The 19,397-nt window shown below is 31.5% G+C and overlaps 1 protein-coding gene across 2 annotated transcripts in view; it reads left to right on the forward strand.

Annotated features, from left to right (window-relative positions):
• The window catches only part of LOC134253280 (uncharacterized), a 19,017-nt gene extending 47 nt beyond the window's left edge, over positions 1 to 18,970 (forward strand). The window contains exons 1-4 of one of the 2 annotated variants that reach the window (XM_062735796.1): positions 1 to 85; positions 6,033 to 6,208; positions 6,578 to 6,767; positions 18,123 to 18,970. The exon at positions 1 to 85 is cut by the window's left edge and continues 47 nt beyond it. In XM_062735796.1, coding sequence (XP_062591780.1) covers positions 6,074 to 6,208; positions 6,578 to 6,767; positions 18,123 to 18,208 — 411 coding nt within the window. In that variant the 5' untranslated portion in view covers positions 1 to 85; positions 6,033 to 6,073 and the 3' untranslated portion in view covers positions 18,209 to 18,970. Of the gene's footprint in view, positions 86 to 6,032; positions 6,209 to 6,577; positions 6,768 to 12,827; positions 13,825 to 18,122 lie in introns of those variants that run through there. The other variant, XR_009989098.1, reaches the window with a different exon arrangement.
• The last annotated feature ends 427 nt before the right edge of the window (positions 18,971 to 19,397 follow it).

Raw genomic sequence — 19,397 nt, forward strand, 5'->3', positions numbered from 1 at the left:
AATCATATCCTTTATGAGTTTATGAGTGCTGTTTAATGCACTGTGTACCAGGAATATTATTACTGACCTAGGGAAATATTACAAGGTAGGATTTTATTTGTTTCCTTGTTTTAATTACAAACAAGGAGAGGGAGAATAGACAATTTGGACATTCTTAATATTGTTTCCTTTATTAAAAAAAAAAGAAAGCACACTTCTTGCTAAACATTTTTTCACCCTCTCTTTCTGAATTTATATTACGTGTATTTATAAAAAATGTATTCCTCTTTATATAAACTTCTCCAATAAAGAACAAGCCATTAAATAAACTGAACTATAATTGATTTATACATAACATTGTACTGCAATGCTTATGGGAACTATAATTATGAACCGGAACTGATCAAGAGAAAAAAAATTATGAGGAAAACCTGTTTCAAATGACGATTTAATATGTGAAAATTTCATTGTGCATGTATAATATTTTATTCAAAATTTTCTTTAATTTTGCAATACGAAATTGCATCCTAAGGAGGAATCATTCTCATATTTATTGTATTTGAAAAAAAATAATGAATTTTTCACTGTTTGCAGAGAGCAATATCAATATTTAAGTGATGGTATCACAATGATTGAATTTGACCCTGTTATTTTGACGCAAGGTCTATAGTCACGGCCATTTATTTATCATTTTCCTTGACATTAAAAATTAGAACAAAGTCTTTTACCAATCAAGCAATGCAATGCATGCCCACTTCAATTATATTAGATTAAATATTTTCATTTTAGCATAAAAGAAAAGATCAAATAGAGTCTAACAAGTGAAACTTCCAAATAAAGGTAAATAAATGAACTAAAATAGATATTGACGCTCCCGAATTTCCTCTATTTTTCTAAAATTTTCAGGGAATTTTTAGCTATTTTTATATGCTTCCTATGTCCAACTTTTTCTCATTTTCACATCTGGTGAAGTTGTCCTATAAAGATACAAAATGATACAAAAATTAAAAAAAGTTATAAGCATTTAATAAAAGAGAAAAGTCAACTTTTACTTATTTTTTGCATAAATCTGCTCTTAGTTTGGAAGCTTTCAAAAACAAAATAATAATATTTTGTTTAGTAAATATTTTTAATTTGCATCTAAAACCTTGGTTCATTGTTATTATAATTGCAGCCAATTTAGAAAATTCTTAAGTCTTTGTTTGTTTAAAATTCTTAGTTCAATTCATTGCTCTATTTGATTTTTTAGAATCAGAAAAATAAAGATATTTTCATACGCTACAGTTCCGCCAAAAATATAGTCCCTGCTAGACTTCAAACTCAGTTTACCATTTCTATTCAATGATGCACAATTATGAGCCCGAGAAGGGAAAAATAGATTTTAAATCCCTTACATCTTAATATGTTAGACATATTAGCAAATATACTTTGAATATTTCATTTAGTCAGAAACAAGACAAGATTAGACTCCCTCCTTAAAAGAACAATGGAAAGAGTTCATAAGTATACACAAGACATCTCCAATAGAATGTCTTCTTGCTCTTTGACGCAACTCTAGGAAGTTGTTCGAACGCATCCACTGCAAAATTTAATTTCTAGACAAAGGTTTTGTCAAATTAGGAATAGTGTAGCCCATGCAAACTTTCCTAAATGAATTACGGTTCACAAAATGATTACACAGAACATGTTTTCTTACATTTATTTGAGTGTTTATTTTATCAAATACATGTACATGCAGACAACAGTAATACAAGTGTACTCTCAAAAGTCTTTGGAGGGTTTCAAGGGAGGGACATTTCCCCTCATAGTTATAACAACTCCAGAGCAAAGTATGAATGATAGAGCATATAAGCACGTGTAAAACATCATATTTGTATAACGCTCATGTAGACTATACTCAAAGTTATCACTACTGTCCTCTACAAAATTTGTTTTTTAAATTTTTCAATATAATGTGACAATACATTTTGCATTGACAGAGAAAAGGTATCTCTTCAATGCAGGCCTCTCGATATCATCGGCTAATTAAATAATTACGACATAGAAAGCAATGTTCAACAAGTTCAATGTCAGTGTTACTAATTTATTTTCTTAATTCTTCTGTCAGGTACTCTATCCTTTCCCTGATTTTCTACATCTTTTGGATTGTTGGCTGCTCATATTAATTAAGCAAGAGAAGAAAACGAAGTTAATATATATTTGTTTGTTTGTTGTTTAACGTCCCTCTGGAGAATTTTTTATTCACACAGAGAAATGAGGGTAAAATGTTTGAGAAAATATTTCTTTAAATTATATACATGTATACCTAACAAAAGCAACGTACGACGAATGTACTCTGCCAAATGATTTTGTTCTTCTCTATATTCTTGCTGCACAGCACTAAGGAAACCAACGAAAGGTTGTTTGAGAAAATAATATGGTAGCAATATTCTAGTACATACAAACTGTATGTACTGCCAATTTTTCTATACTGGCAGAATCAGTACATTCGTATAAAATACAGGAAACAGCAACCATTATCGATACTTTTCTGACAATATTCTTATATATTTATCTCTTCATACCTACATCAATGGAGGAAAGCAAATGGATGGATGAGCATTTCATCTGAAATCGCTTTCTTATTGGAGTATGTCCCTTTAGTAGAAAGATGTGTTCAATACAAAATGACGACATTTGAATGAGAAACCAATTTTGTGTCTGTGATCTTTACATAAAATGACTTGACATACAATAACAGTATCAGATTTTCGATCAAATACAGCTTCCCCATTACAAATATTTTTTTTTACTTACCTATAAAATATTGTTACGAAAAGTACATGTATAGAAAACTTCATATAGAAAAAGCTCCCTTTTGAGGTGCAAATCAATTTGACATTGTGTCATTCCTGATAAGTACAATCAGTTAGGCGAGAAGCATGCTAGACTTTCCGCAAATGTATCCTGAACAATTATGTTTCGAAATGTAACACAGTTTTATTTCAAAAATGTTAAAATCGATTTTTCTCAGAATTACGAGTTTCAAAGTTACGAAGATGCAGAAATGAAATTTATCTACGTTGAAAAAAGTTTCTACTTCCGTTTTTTTTTTTTAGATGTTTTGAACATATTTTATTGACAATATGTCAAATGGATTGGACACAAGTTCCAAAAACTTAGATAGTCCTCTCTCATACATAAAATCCCAATAGCCATACAACATTTACAAAATATTACAATAATATATACATGTACATAGAAGAACAGAAAACAATTGCTTTATGAATAAAATTTTTTAGATAAGGTATAATTTATTATATTGTTAAATATTTTCTATATTTATCATACACTTTTAATGAATTAGTTATATTTAAAGTCTATCAAACTAATTTTATAAAATATGATTATATTAGACTTAACTGAGTATAAGTAGTAGCAATAAATAATTTCAAACTAAAGAGGAGATTTGGCAGATGGACTTACTACATTGCGTAATTCGAATGCAGATTTGAGTTAAAATGAAAATTAGCATTTGAAATATTTTTGACAAAGTTTAAAACCAGTAAATTTCCAAATCTTTATCATAGATGTAACCTTGACTCCTTATCAATTAATAGCCTTCATCAATAAAGAATAAATGACACGATCGATCTGGTATATATAACGAAGCACAAACTGTTATCAATATTTTATTGTGTTCTGCGAAACTAAATCGCGGCATAGACATCATGGTGTTCTGCTTGATTCAAACAGTCCCATATAACCTTTGTTAAAATTGACACCTTATCAATCACATGGTTAACCAATAGTGCTGCTTCCAGCAACTAGAGAAGATTTGGCATCCTATTTGTGAATGAAAATAGTTGGTGTGGCATGTCTTTGTATGATATGATTATATCAGAATTTTAGAAAGCAAATTTAGTAATTTGATAGTGCACTGCTGTAGTCCTTTTCGCTTTTTTTCTCTTACCAACTCAACCAAATTTGCATTTGTAAGTAATTCGACCCCTCATAACAAAAGCAATTGATTATTATTATCAACCAAGTATTACTTTTTTCGAAAAAAAAAACTTTGCCGTTTTTTAAATGCCTGTTAAACTTCAAGGTCAAGGTATAAAGGTAAAACAATGTTGATTTCCAAAGAAAGTTCTTGTCACAAGGAATACACTTGTTAAATATAAAAGCCCTAGTACTAACGGTTCAAAAGCTATGGTCAAGGTTTAGGTTTTTAAGAAGAAGGTCAAAACGCTAAGGTCTAGGTCAAAAATGTAAGTATGAAAGCCCTAGCACCAATTATTCAAAAGTTATGGCCAGAGTTAAAAATTCGGAAATTTTGGTAAAAGTAGGCCAATCTACAAGGTAAATGTCATTAGGACAAATTTGAAGGGGTACTGTGATTAGTAGAAAAAGGCCATTGGTTGAAATGCTTGTCAAAAGGATAACTTTCTGATGGTCTAATTTTGTGAAATAATTTTTGAATAACCACTTAAAAAAATGACAAAACGATCAACAAAATCCAGTGATTAATTCTAAATAACAAATATATTTATAGCCATTTTCATCAAGGCAAATAAAAAGCTTTTTTGTATTTATTCGTTACCCCTTATTTGTTTGAAGAAACATTTAAAAAACAGTTTACAGAAAGACGGTAAAAAGATGTAGAAATACAAAATCAAGAAATTCAAAAGAATTATATAGTTTACTGTTTAAGGTTGTTGCTAAAGACGAATCTCCCGTAATGGGACCTGAAACAAAATAAATGCCATATATATATATATATATATATATATATATATATACACAAACACAGACCTCTAAAAACATGAAGTGGGATCAAATGCCATAGAAGAATTGGTATCTTCTCGATCGCACATACTCGCCGTGTGTTCCTTGTCACGAAGAAAAGCCAGTAGACAATTCAATGTGTAAATAATGACCTAACAATTTGTTTTAAAAAAGACATGCAAGATTTAACTTAATAATAAATTGAATTTGCTAGCAAGGTCGTCGTATCTACTATAAAATATGTAAATGCTGACATTAATTGAGACTTCTGATATCATTCTTTCCTCAACTTGTTTGCTAATCATTATATCTTGTCTTGTTTTAGAAATTGTTTGTACTTATATATAGAGATCGCTTCAGCGTATCGAATCAGCTAGGGGACATTAACTCTATAAGCAGGTGATAGGGTACATTCCTATAAACACATGAGAAATGTTTAAGTCTTCACATTTATGATAATTTTTGTGTTATGATATCATTATTTCACGTCCTTTTTGTTATAAAATATCTAAATATGAAACACAAGTGTCAAACTTTGTTGCATCTTTTATTTCGAGTCCATATGGATATATCGAATTAATGAAGGAATGGAAATGAATATGGTTAATTAATTTGAAAAATAATCAAGATGTGTAGTATATTGTATTATAATGTTGGTGGATTCAAGGTTACAGCAAGAAACGTTTTCTTTTCTTATTGAGATTTTGAATAAATTCTACTTCAATCAACTCTCATATACATTTTAATATAAAACCAAAAAAAAAAACACCCAGCATGCAAGTCTGTCTCAGTTGAATGAAACAGGACTGGTGCTTGAAAATTAGAAGAAAAAGAAACAGTTCAAGGCTTGTCCCCCCTTTTCAAAAACAGCGCAAATAAAATGCAGTACGTCCAAGAGTTCAAGTGAAGTGTAATCAAAAAGTTTACGTACAGTCATTCACCTCCTAAATGTTCAGTCCAAATCTCACGCACGAAAAAGGGTGATTCAGGAATTATTTTGCCTCTGTCAAGTTTTGATACAAAATCTTAAAGAAATAATGTTTTGACATCTTTACGCAATGGCTTAACGAAGGGGAAAATGAACAAGCTTAAAATTATTATAGGAATTTTGACGGACATTAAAAATATGGAAAAAATGACCTTGGCCCTTCACTTTTAAAGAGTAAAATAGTAAATACGAAAAATATAAGTTATATTGAGTTTTTCTTATTATTTTCTTTTTGATGTAAAACTATACTGTACATATTTTGTGAAAATCATACAATATTTCAATGTTTTCTCTTCAGAGAATGTAAACTAGGATGGATTGAAAAACACATCACAAAAAATGACCAAAGTGACGCAATGTCGATGTCTTAGTCATCAAGCTTCTATCTCCAGTGATGAGCACCACGCCATTATCCAGAGTGACGACACCAATAGCATTCAACCAGACGACTCCATCGAATTTCTCTCTTCTCAGGTAGACATTCTGTATGAAAAGTATTGAATTTTTTTTCCATATTAATATCTAGGTTAAGCATGAATCAAAAAATATAGCTTTACAATTTCAAAGGTAAAGAAAACTATTTCTATCAATATGAATTCTATGTCTACTCCAAAACACAGGATTTAATCATTCTGTTCAGTTAACTGAAGTTTGACTGAAAGTCTACTGACGGTTGACTTAATGGAAGAACTCTTCTAATCTATCACTCAGTCATAATCCAGTCTTTGCAGTCAAATTTCACTCTGGTTGGGTAGCGCAGTTATTAACTTGTTATTATATTTTCTTTATTTTGTAATTGTTGAAAATTTAAATTCATTTCATTTCTACTACACCCCCTTCAAGGTTATATACGAACTGCCAAAACGACCCTCTAAAAGTACAGTACATAAAAGGAGATATGAGAAACCAAAAGTGGAAGTGGAAAGAAAGAAAATCTCACGCTGCGTGGCGCTGATAGCTTTCTTATTGCTGGGCGTCTGCTTTGCACTCATGGGGATTTCCTTTGCCCTTACTTCTACAATTGACGAAATGGGTGAGTGTATATACACTTTTGCATCCAATCAGAGAAATAACTTCTTTTGGTGTTTTGTGATCATTGACGTCCAATTCTGTCCAAATCAGCCCCGAAATATGGTTACCTAATATGTAATTTGTTAAATTCTTGCAAAGAAATTATAAAGGCTTAAAATTTAGTCGAGTTTAATAATGAGTTACAAATTAAAGGGATTTTTCTAAAAAAAAAAAAAAAATTCAGTTGTGTATTCATAATGCAAAATGTTTGACCATGTTGTGTCGAAAATACGAGCTTCTAAAATGATTTCATTAATAAACTTTTATCTACACTTCTTATGGTTTAAATAAGATTTTAGACTTCGGTGGCCCTTTTCACAAAAATCTTACGACTAAAACAAACAAATTTAATTTTCTATTCTGTAAGTTTTCAATTGACCATTTTTTTATTAAAAATGCCAAAATTGAATTATACATTTGAAAGAAAAATGGAAAAAGGACGGTTTCAAAGCAATTAATCAGTTTACATACTAGCATTCTGTTGCTTTGGTTAAGATGAGATAATCATAGCACAAAGACATGTTTGTATTCTGACTGTTAGAGACTTACATACCAGCCTTTAACAAAAAAGTTCTATTGTCTCCTTTCTTGTAGTAGAAGAAGTATTAGACCCACTTAAAAATATTCATAATTTATCTAAAGCTGATTCTGTTTCTTTATTTTTCGTCAAAAATGCTTCGTGAGCAAAACATGGATACGTGTTGTTTATTCTGCTATCAAAATTAGTGCCTGGTATATTGTTAATCACATGGACAATGTATCTGTCAGTTCGAACGTCTAATGCGTTATAAATAAGCTATTCCTATTATAGCTTTATACATTATAAATGTTTCATCTCTCTACAACACATACAGCATCCAGCGGAAATTATACAGAGGCAGCCACTTAAAGCGAGATCATTGCACGGGCATTTTTATGGCCACTTTTGCTTATGTTAACCCAATTATCCTAAGTATGTGTATAAGGTGGTAAATCTAATTGTCAAAGGGGTTATAAATTATACAAATATCTATACCGAACTCAGTTGCAGCGAATTCCATTGATTAATAAATACACAGATTATACATATGCATGCATATTTTAAAGGTGTATGGACACAGATTTGAAGTTAATATTTTTTCTGTATAATAATACAACTTATATATTTTAATAGCATTTTACACAAAAATAAATTAAAAATCTTATTTCGTCTAAAAGTTATTAAAACTTCTCTTTTTTTTAGACGGGCTTGATTGACACATCCTTGCACTTTCACAAATTTTGATTTTACTCTTAATACTTTGGAAAAGTGGCAATCTTGTTGTGTATAATGAAAAAATATTAAAAAATATAATGCAGAAGCAGAAATCAGAGCAGAAATATTCAAAAGCAAAACATACGAGTACACACAATATATTGGCAGTAAATGCAGTTGTGCTGTTAACGAATGAACGCACCCGGTGAATTGTTAAACATCAACAATAACAGGGCTCTTGTCCTGTTTACGAAAACTGTGTACGTTTCACGGGTGTGATCAATTTGCTAAACTCTGTACACAACACTTAGCTCAGAATAACGATACTTGCGAAGGAGTTTTGCTTTTTAACATTTCTATTCTGAATATAATTATTTTTCTTGATTAAAGTCTTAATATTTTTCATTAATACACAACAAGATCGCCACTTTTCCCAAGTATTAAGAATAAAAGTAAAATTTGTGAGAGTGCAAGGATATGTCAATCAAACCCATCCAAAAATTTGAAGTCTCAATAACTTTAAGATGAAATAAGATTTTTAATTTATTTTTGTATAAAATGCTATTAAAATATATAAGTCGTAATATTATACAGAAAACATTAACTTCAAGTCTGTGTCCATGTACCTTTAAACGCAAATCTGTGAATACTTCTGCCGAAATTGCAGCGAACTCCGTGTAATATAAATGAATTTAACTTTATTTGTCAAGTTTCTACCTCCGTAAATTACTTGTTATATCATACAAAAATGAAAAAGTTTTGAGACCAGGGTCTTCTTCTCAATTCGAGCGAGTGAAGATTTATAGGAGCATGACGTCATGCTAATTGGATAATTATACTACATGTAGGGCAATTATTATAAAGTTACCTATAATAGTCGTAATTGCTAACTCAACTCGTCTGTGACAAAATTGATAAATTATATCGTTAAAATTTTCTTAACCCGGTTTGTATTCCATGTATTCGTAATGTAGCAAAAAGAAACACGGGCGATAACTCGCATAGTGCATTTACTATGAACAATCTAGAGAGTTCCGAATGTAAACATGGAGGTAATTTGAATCGAGAGAAAAACGTTGAGAAAATGAATTGGATTTTCGTATTTATATGGATTATTTTTTTTGGGATAAAAGGCATAAGCAATCTCAAAAAGGTTTGTTATGATTAATTTGCAAGTTATTTTCAGTGCAAATCCGTTTGTATCCTTCAAAATCGTTTTGCGATTCTGCAATTTTTGCTACATTATTCTAACTGTGGTGATACCGAGACACAGTAGATTATCATAAATTATTGAAATAATTATTGACATTTTAATCATTTTTAGACAAATAGTTTTAATTCGTTTATATAAATGCAATTAAATTTCAACTGCTTTTAGAACACAAAAGTTCTTCGACCCGTGATTACTTATTGAATATTTCAAAAAAGGGCAAATAATCGTATTTGACAACTGGTTCGCGACGATAAATAATTGATATTTATCGCACGCGTATAATACTTGGTTTACAGTATACAATGTCATTCTCTCAAAGTTACCAATATCGTTGAACTCAACTGACAAATTGAATTATATCAAAATTTTCTTAATTTGTATTCCATTTATTTCTTAGAATCTATTTATTAATTCGTTCATTATTAACGATAGGTAAGGTTCATAAATTATTTAATGTGGTAAATAAATAATAAGACTATATTTGATATTTGATCATTGTTATAAAAAAGGGAAACACGGATATGATACAAAATATATAAGATATACAAGTAGTTCAAAATTATCCTTTTTAAAACAATTTTACATGTTTGAAAATGTAAAGATAATTGTTAGATAAATATTTTAAGTCATCTATATGTAGGTCAAGTGACCTTTTGTTAATAACTTTTTTCCTCAGGTGTCGTGCGTGGTCCCTCGTTTGTTTATTTGATCGTTTCAGCGGCATATATTATATCTAGAACAAAGTAACCAATCTCAATAATGTTTATATTTAACAAGTAAAGACAAAGAGGAACAAACGGTCCACATTAACGGAGGCCTGAGGAGGTGTACCAAAATAATCAAGATTACTGATTTTCTCAAATATTTTGTTTTTCCCGTTTTGTCGTTAAACAAGAATCAATCAATCAATATACATAAGCCCTCTTATAAACTGTGTATTCATGACCTTGATTTTGCATTCTGCACAACACGCCACAATCAAGCTTTATGTCTAAAAGATTTGATCAAATTCTGGGCTATTTGCAATGTGATTTAATAAGGTTCACTATTTCAAATTCGTCTTGATGAACACAAAACAACAGTTTTAGGAAAGTTTTCATAAAAGTTTCAGGCTAATCTAGAAAATATTTTTTGTTAGCATTTTGAAATGAATTTTATTATTCTGCTGTCATTAACATGCGTTGCTCGTTAACGTTCAGTAAAAATATCTCTTTATTTCAAGTAAATTACGTTCGTGGCGTAGTAAACGTAGTCAAACAGTACAACTGATATGATCAGATCGAAGGATATGACCATAGGCCGAGAAATATATCAGTATGAAAAGCGTCAGTCAGCATTTGACTTTTTGATAAATTGTATTGCTGACAAGGTCATTGTATCGATCATAGAACTTACGAAATGATGGCTTTAAATGAGACTGCTGATTTTCTTGTTTCAGCAACGTGTTTGTCAACAATTTACCTCGAACTTTAGAAATTGTTCATACGTAGAGCATGCAACAGATAAGTCAGTTCTGTGGCATCATTTATTTCAAGCTCATCGGGATACATCGAATATAAAATGGAAACATCCATTGTAAATTGACAATACGTCTTTGATATATTTAATGTCTAGTTGAAGATCACAGCAAGTGTTTTCTTCTTTTCACGTTCAAGATTTTGGACAAATTCCGCTTCATTATATGAATGCAGAAATATATCTGCAATTGGTACCCATAGGTATCTCAAAAGATTGTTGGAAGACCTGGTTTCCAAAAACCACATAGATATTGTCAATCAGAAAATCAAGCATCTTTTTAATATCAACTTCAGAGTACTTGTGTGTACAATCAGATTGTTTTAGCAAAATAATTTTGCAAATGACCAATGACAAAGTAAGAAAATTTACGAATTTCATTTTTATTAAAAAGCAGTTGTCGTTGATATCAAAAAGCATGGTTTTATATCGTGAGGAATGTTTGTATATAAAATTGAACAGTCCTGTAAGTTTTTATGCTGTTGATTTTGGGGAAATTTTGTGATTTCAATCTTTTAAGTATCCACATCACTCCTCGAATGTATTCCTGCACAGTACACCTGAAGTTTCGCCTCGCTACTGTTAATAGTGAGTAGTAAAGACAGAGGCTAGGTAGAACATTTACTGGAACCCGCTATGAATCTTTGTTTGGACTCTTGTGGTCTAGGAGTCCAATATAGATATGGTAATTCAAATAATTTCTGGTTGTTGGGAATATCAAAAATATTCAAATCTGACATGATTTTGAAGAATTTCCTCCTTAGAAAGGGAGTTATGGGTATAAGTTGGATTACCACTAGTAGAATTAAATCCTTGATCTCTAAAATACAATTTATATGATGAGCCTTACAAACGAAGGCAATGTTGCTACCTGCTTTGTCAGCAGGGACCAGTACATATTGACGATGTAATCTATCTAATTCTTTTCACTTTTGAATTTGCTGAACACAAAACGTGGATAGGAGGATATTTCATTACAACGACCACAGAAGCGTTGACTTCAAACGAAATAGTTGAAATCCCTGTAACATGTTTGAGTACCCTGTCTTGGTTAAAAGATTGATCCTTCTTAGAGCATGATCTAGGGTGGAGAATGTGTTTAGATCCATAACACCATATGCATGTGATTGCGGAAAATTGCTTCATAAACAAGGAAAGATAATGATGGGAAAGATGAAGCCCTCTCGTTTGTCATACAGTTTTGCTGTTATTCGGCCTTTACCATTTAAAGTCAGTAAAACACCAAAAACTAAACAGTTATGACAGGCTCTGTGGTGAATTTTATTTCAATGTACACCAGGATAAACTGAATGGTATATTTTTCATTTGAATGGAAATAACTATTGTAAATTGAGTCAACTACACTGTTTATCTTTTATGATTTTATACTCAATTCAAAAATTCTTAAGTCGGAAACATAAAAATCAGTTGGCTTTCATAAAAGAAACCTTTGGCCAAAACATTTAGATATTACATCAGATCTAAACATTGATGAAGGAGAGGAAATCTTACTCTGAGGAAGAATAAGATTGACATTTGACACTATTGTAAGATTTTACGGGGGTGGGGGTCCTCTAGAACACAGAATTTCGGAAGAAGCTGACCGTCGGAGAAATACTACTGTACAACACTCCTTATATAAGTCCCTCAACCATATATTAACGTAAGCGGTAGTACACCACATTATGTGTGGAGAAACTGATTATTAGGGTGTTTTATTAATTTTGTTTAGTTCAAAGTATCGTCATCAAAGATTAAAGTATATTTATTCATTAAAATAACAGCATGACATTGCAGGATTTAAAAGCTTTTATATGCATGTGAACCTCTTAAGTATTTGCATTCAATTTTCATTCAAAGTTCAAAAAGTAACATAATCAGGTACGCGAACTCTTTAATTAATATTGAACTCTAAATATATCAAACAATCATGGCAAATTAAATCTAACGCACTTTTTGATTGTGTACTTTCATTGGAGACAAATTAATTAACTCTGTGAATAAAAAAGAAAATCTAAACAAGATTTTTTTTCGGGAATTAATTCCAGACACTCTGATCTGTTAGCTCTTTAGTAATCGCACTAAACAGCATTAAAAAAGAGAAAAAGGTGCGTTTGAACCGTCGTTTTATCGAGCAATCAAAATATTTCCTATCCACTATAAACATACTGACATGCCATATCATAAACATAATTAAAACTGCCAGGAAAATATTACACTGCCACAAAGCAGTAGTAATCGAAAATCATTCAAATTATGGAAACCGGAAATCAAAATCTCGGCATATAAAAATTCATCTCACTCTTCTGAAGAAGAAGCATTTCAAACTTTTCCGTGTTACGTTGAATGCTACAATAGATTTGGTTAGGAGTTATTTAATAGCATGACGTTTTCGCCGAAATTGACCAGATTCCCTGTTACGCATCTAAGTATTGATGGAAACAGCTGATTAGGGTGTACCAAAAAAGATAAACTTTTCCACTTTACTCATCAATGTTCATAAATCACACGAAGTTAGACTGGTCTACCGCCTCTGTGCAGATTAATGAAGAAAACCATCTACCAACCCCAACTTTCCTGCTTACTGTTATAGATCGCATAAATTGCTGCAAGACTGAAAGTGTGATCTATTAAACATTTAGCTAAAAAGAAGGAAGAAAAAAAAATGGCCGTCTTTATTGGTGATAGAAAATCTGGAACTTCCTTGTCTGTTCATAAATTAAATGGTTTAATTCTAAATGGATTAAATTACCAGAAATGGCAGCATATGTTATTTTGACAAGAAATTAATATCAAATGTGATCATGAACAATGAAAATCATGACGAAATCGAAGTTCTTTCGTCCCAACAAATAGAGTTACCCGATTCCCTGTTTGAAGAGACGTGCACAACCAATACCACGAAGAGTTCTCCTCCCTCAAATAGAATCGACGCCGCCGAGGTGAGGCGGAAAGTCATCGCGAGGATTGTGGGGGCCGTAGCTATTTTCTTCATAGTGTTTAGCTGTGTCTTGCTAGGGATATCTTTCAATATGTCAGAAGACATCAACGATAAAGGTAATGTGAGAGAATGACAATTAAGTGTATTAACCTGAACTTACTCTAAAGATTACCTACATTGTTACATGCATATTTTGACTTCTTAAAATTGTCGAATGGTAAGGTAAACGAATTGTTATTCGATCAAGAAAATAAGGCTGGTGGTGCAAAATCATAAAAAAAACATTGAAGGATTCGAATCAAATGTGTAATGTCTACCTACGAATTAAATACTGTAGAATCACATATTTTCGTGGGTCAAATTTTCAAGGTTTGAGAAAAAAATTGGTTTGTGGGGATTTGATTTCGTTGTTGGAGAATATTTAGTAGTAATTGCATAAGAACTTTAACATTTCGTGGTGGTCAAAAAGTCGTGGGTCTCTCCATACTTCGAAAACAACGAAAATTAAACTCAAACGCAAATTACAGTCAAACGTTTAAATTGGAATACTAAGTAGTGGAAGGGTATACTCTGTTTGACCGTCTACCCGTCCGTTCATCTGTAGGTTCATCTGTTACGCTTTAGGGTACCCATCTCTCATCCACAACTCCTTTTATACCACTGATTGAAGTTTAAAGAAACTCTTACAAAATCATAGTTACATAGTGCACCTCTTATTTTACTTTTTGATCGGACACATATTTCGGGCTTCTAGAATGAAAACATTGACGCTGTTATTCTTTCTATAATATGAAAGGGTACCCATCTTTTATCCGCAACTCTTTCTACACCACTTTCACAGATTCTTCATTATATAATGCCATTGTGCAACTTCTATTTACTTTTTATCTGACACTTATTTTGGGACTCCTAGAGCAAAATATAGTTTTTGCCATTATAATCATATGGGGGTATCCTTTAGTGCTCATATTACCTCTAGTTTGTTAAATTTACACTACTAATATGTGAGTATGTGACTACCAAATTGAACATTTAATTAACCCTTTAAAATGATTTAAAGATTCGTGTTTTCTTTATTTTTCAAATGACTTACAAACATTTTCTGAAATGAAACAAGATACAAACAAATAAGTTGATAAAACAAGGATATCAAGTATCTCATTTAAATTCAACATATCGAGAATTCTATGGTCGATATCATGAGCTTGTCAGAAAATGAAGTCTATCATCAAGTCGAATGTAGACCTGTAAGTTTTGGTACAAATTGTTAGGCCATTATTTTCACACTTACTTGTCTACGTATTTTTTTGCGTGGACCCTGAGGTCCACGCAGTAAATATATAAGCGAGGTTTAACAGGATGCCATGGGCAAACGACAGGCTACGCATGCGCGAGAATGCTGGAGAGTTCGCACCTTAGGTAACCTGCCCATAGAATAATTCGCCCTATTCGAATTAGAATATGCCATTATTTGCAAATCGCGCTTTTAGATCCGAATATCGCATTTACATAGTCATTGGCGGATCCGAATTTCCCTCTTATACAGTCATATACCTTTTATATACAAACTAAACTTTGATTCTATTATACAAGCATTTTAAAAAGTAGGAAGAACTTAGATACATGTAACTTAACAACTTGAATGAAAAACGTCATTCAACGACTAGTTCTAGATTTTAAAAGATAGAAGTTTTCATCGGCATAAGTCTTGTGCATCATTTTTTCAGCAATCCAAAACCGTTTGATAGAGGTATATATATAGCAACGGGTTTTAATGTGTGTGTGTGCGGGGGGGGGGGGGGACAAAAAATTCTGCGTGCTACAGAGCTGTGATACACGTGAACCATCATCAGATCTCTGTTTTTCTTCCGCATAAATCCAGAACAGATGTCAAGTCGCAGCCATTATCGGTTACATGCATATGAATCAAAATAGCCCGATTTTTGAAACTGACAAAACTTTAGGCCGCTAATCGGAGATAAAATTTAACAACTTTGCTTTGAGACTACAATCAGTCATAAGTAGGCAGATCATTGTGAAAAATGTGAACAAACCTACATGAATATTCACTACACCTAGAAAATTTCTTAATTGAATTTCGGTTAGAAAAACATGCATATGGTCCACGTATTGCAGTCCTTTTTTAAAGGACAGCAACTTGTTTTTTTGATTACCCACTATGACAAGGAGAACACGACAGATAAGACCGGTCAACAGGGGATGAATATTATACCATAATGCTAACCCAAACCCTTGCCGCTAATCACTAACCTTAAGCTAATCCCAGCAGAATAACCCTAGCCTTCAGATCACCAATGGCACCTGGTCCCGCCTTTGATGTTTTTAGAGGTCCGTGTTTGCTATGTTTTCGATTTGTATTGTTTCTAAGGAGTTCCGAGTTTGCTTTCTATTCGTTATCTCTATATTTCATGCAAAACATGTTAAGGCGCTTCAACTCAAAGATTGTTGTTATTAGTTACAAAACTAAGGATCAAGAGAAAGTAAAATTGTTCAGTTTATGCACTTTTATGAAATGAATTCACACAAGTCTGTTATGAGAAAGATTCTTTTTTCTTCGTTATATAAAAGAAATCAAGCACAGAGATTTGTTCAATACAGTTCTAGATGTCTATCAGTCAATAAACGTAATCTAGACAAGCAATCTGTGCTGTAATTGATTGATTTACAGGGGAAGATCATTTCGTTTTTATTTCGCAAAAAAGGAAAATTATCTTAATTCACTGAACATATCAATCGATATACTTTCACAGTTCTTAATAAAATATTCATTATCGTTAACTCGCACGTTAGGTTCCTGATTTGAAATTAATTGTTATTGGTTGTAGAACGTTTATCACCCACCTACGGAAGTCAGCACATAATTAGAACAACATTGATTATCCGAAGACGTTTTTAAATTCCTTATGCTTAAAAGAGTGTTTGAAAGTTTGTTAGTAATTATCAGTATTTTTTTTTCTTTTTTTCAACAGAAAATTTGTAAAAATCTTGATTTCTTAATTATATGTCCCTTCTAACATGAATTATAAATCAAGGAATTTCAGGTAATTTGTGTATTCATAAACCATGACTCAAAATCCGAAAAGACTTGGAAAATACATGTTACATGTCTTATATTGGGTATTCATTAAATTTTAACAGGCAATAAAAAAATGTCTATATCAAGCCTTGTAATGAAATTGTTGCTGCTTGGCTACATATGAATCGTCTCTGAAAATGAAGTGTGTACCGCTGATGTTAATTATGAGATGGGTCAAGATTTACAGAATTCAAGATCACACAGATTAATTATATTCTGACATTCTCAAGATTACTACAGTTTATGGATAATAAATTGAAAAATGTGACATATGTTCTAAATATCATTTGAATATTTTAAGTCTACATGTAAATAATAATATAAATATATAAGAATAGGAACTTTAAGGCCAAATTCCCAACGTCTCGAATAAACAAAAGTAAGGATTTTCAGAATTTTATTATAAAACCCCCTCAAAACCCTTCCACCACAAAAATTGTCTTTCATAAACATTATATGCAGTCGATTTTATAACTATTATATACTAAGTTTCGCACTTTTTTAAATGCTTAATTCTAATATGCTACATGTATGAAGATTCAACTGTAATTGATAATTCCAATGTTAAGGTTTCTGATCTAAATTTTTCTGAAAGATTACAATGGACGTCGATACAATGACATTGGCAGCAAATACAATTTATCATTGAGTCAAATGCCGACTGACTTTTTTCATACTGATTGTTAGTCCATTATTTATACACTGAATTTACGATGAATTTTTCTGTTATTTCCCGATCATGACAAGGAGTACACGGCGTGTATGACCGTTCAGCAGGGGATGCTCACTCCTCCATGGCACCTGGTCCCACCTCTGATGTTTTGGAGGTCCGTGTTTGCTCTGCTCCTATTTGTATTGTTTTATGGTTTTTTGACCTTGAATACTGTTTGTTATCTCCATATATTTCATGTACATTAAATTTATAATTTCTTTGCATGAAAAAAGTCATTTCTGTACAATTTTAGTCAACTGTTTAAATAATATTGAAAGATTTTCAGAATATTTTACGGTAGGTTACTCAGAATTTCTTAAGATTATTTTTCTCTTTGATTAAAAGAACTGAGCTTAATTTTCAATTGAAGACTGAGACCATGAAGCTCACAGAAAAGTAATACATGTATTCAATATATATTAATTAGTTTTGTTCAATTTTCTTGAAGTGACAGGAAAAGATACTAGTATATCTTCTCTACTTTATGAACAAAACATTTAATTTACAAAAAGTCCCTGATGCACAAAAATCTAATTTAAAACTTTTACAAGCTGGTTACGTTTAGAAATTCGTTATTCTAACTTTTTATTTTATTTTACTTTCAGTTCGAAATTCAAACACCGTCTTAAGGAAACACAATATGGCAGGCAACTCACATGTACACGTGACCAACGAATCTTATTTTCACTGAGAATGTGCCAAAAGTATTCACGCTTTAACGAGCTTTGACAAATATGCAACGAATGGAAACGAATTGCTTCCGAATGCGATATATAGCTGACAGCTGAAGTGCAGTGATTGGGATCAGAATGGGATGGTTAGCGTTGTGAATAAGCTATACATAGTGTGTTCGATTGGAATACTGTAAATAGTGAGTATTAATAGGATTCATTATCGAAACTGCTGACTTGATTTTGAAGGGACTGGAAAAGCGCAACGACCAGACTTGATCTCATATCCTCTTCTTTCAGTCTATTTATTAAGAAACTGACATGTTGTCGACATTGATGCACTAAACTGAGAAATGAATTTATCGATCAACAATTCAATTGGTTGGCCATTTCATCAATTTTCATTTTGTCATGCCATTAATTTTCATTGTAACAAAATGTTTGATGAAATCATAATTACAATGTTTTGACACGGTCACAATGATAAAACATTTTATGCAAATATTTTGCATTTTATTTATACACATTGTATTAAATAATGATGAGGTCTTGAACGCATATTCATTCTATGATAGATATACTTTTAAATGAAATGTTTGAATTTCAGATGACTGCATATTTTTGGAAATGCAGTGTTGCACATGCAAAGTACAATGTACACGAACAAAAGATGTATATATTTTAAGAATACACAATACAAACAAATATTTGATGCATGGATTGATATTCATTTTGACTGATATTGAATGGAAATGGCATAATAAACATTTCTAAAATACAAACATGTTTATGGATTTCTTTTGTGTTCAAATATTGCGATGATCTGTCATTTTCTACACAAATCTATACAAACTTTCGTACATGTCATATTGACTTATTACAAAATCTTTATTATCAATTTCATAACTTTGAGAACATGATTCAGGTTTTCTGTCTGAAAATGAATCTAATGGATATATTGTTGATTTCTACAAAATGTTTGTGGTATTTATCCTTAACTTACAATGTGTATGGGTTTTTTTTTGTTTTCCATTCTGCTTTCGAATTAAACATGACAAACCGTAATCAAGCTAAGAATCCATACAAATAATATTAATTTAAAATCCCCACACCATGGGAATTATGTGCTGTTTTCTTTTCCATTTCTGCTCTATTTATCCTACTTTTAATCTACTTACTCTGCAAATCAGAAAAAATATAATTCTCCGC

The sequence above is a fragment of the Saccostrea cucullata genome, unplaced genomic scaffold (genome assembly GCF_032062105.1).
Source record: "Saccostrea cucullata isolate Sc308-1 unplaced genomic scaffold, CSIRO_AGI_Scuc_v1 ctg28, whole genome shotgun sequence".
In the NCBI taxonomy this organism is placed as follows: domain Eukaryota; kingdom Metazoa; phylum Mollusca; class Bivalvia; order Ostreida; family Ostreidae; genus Saccostrea; species Saccostrea cuccullata.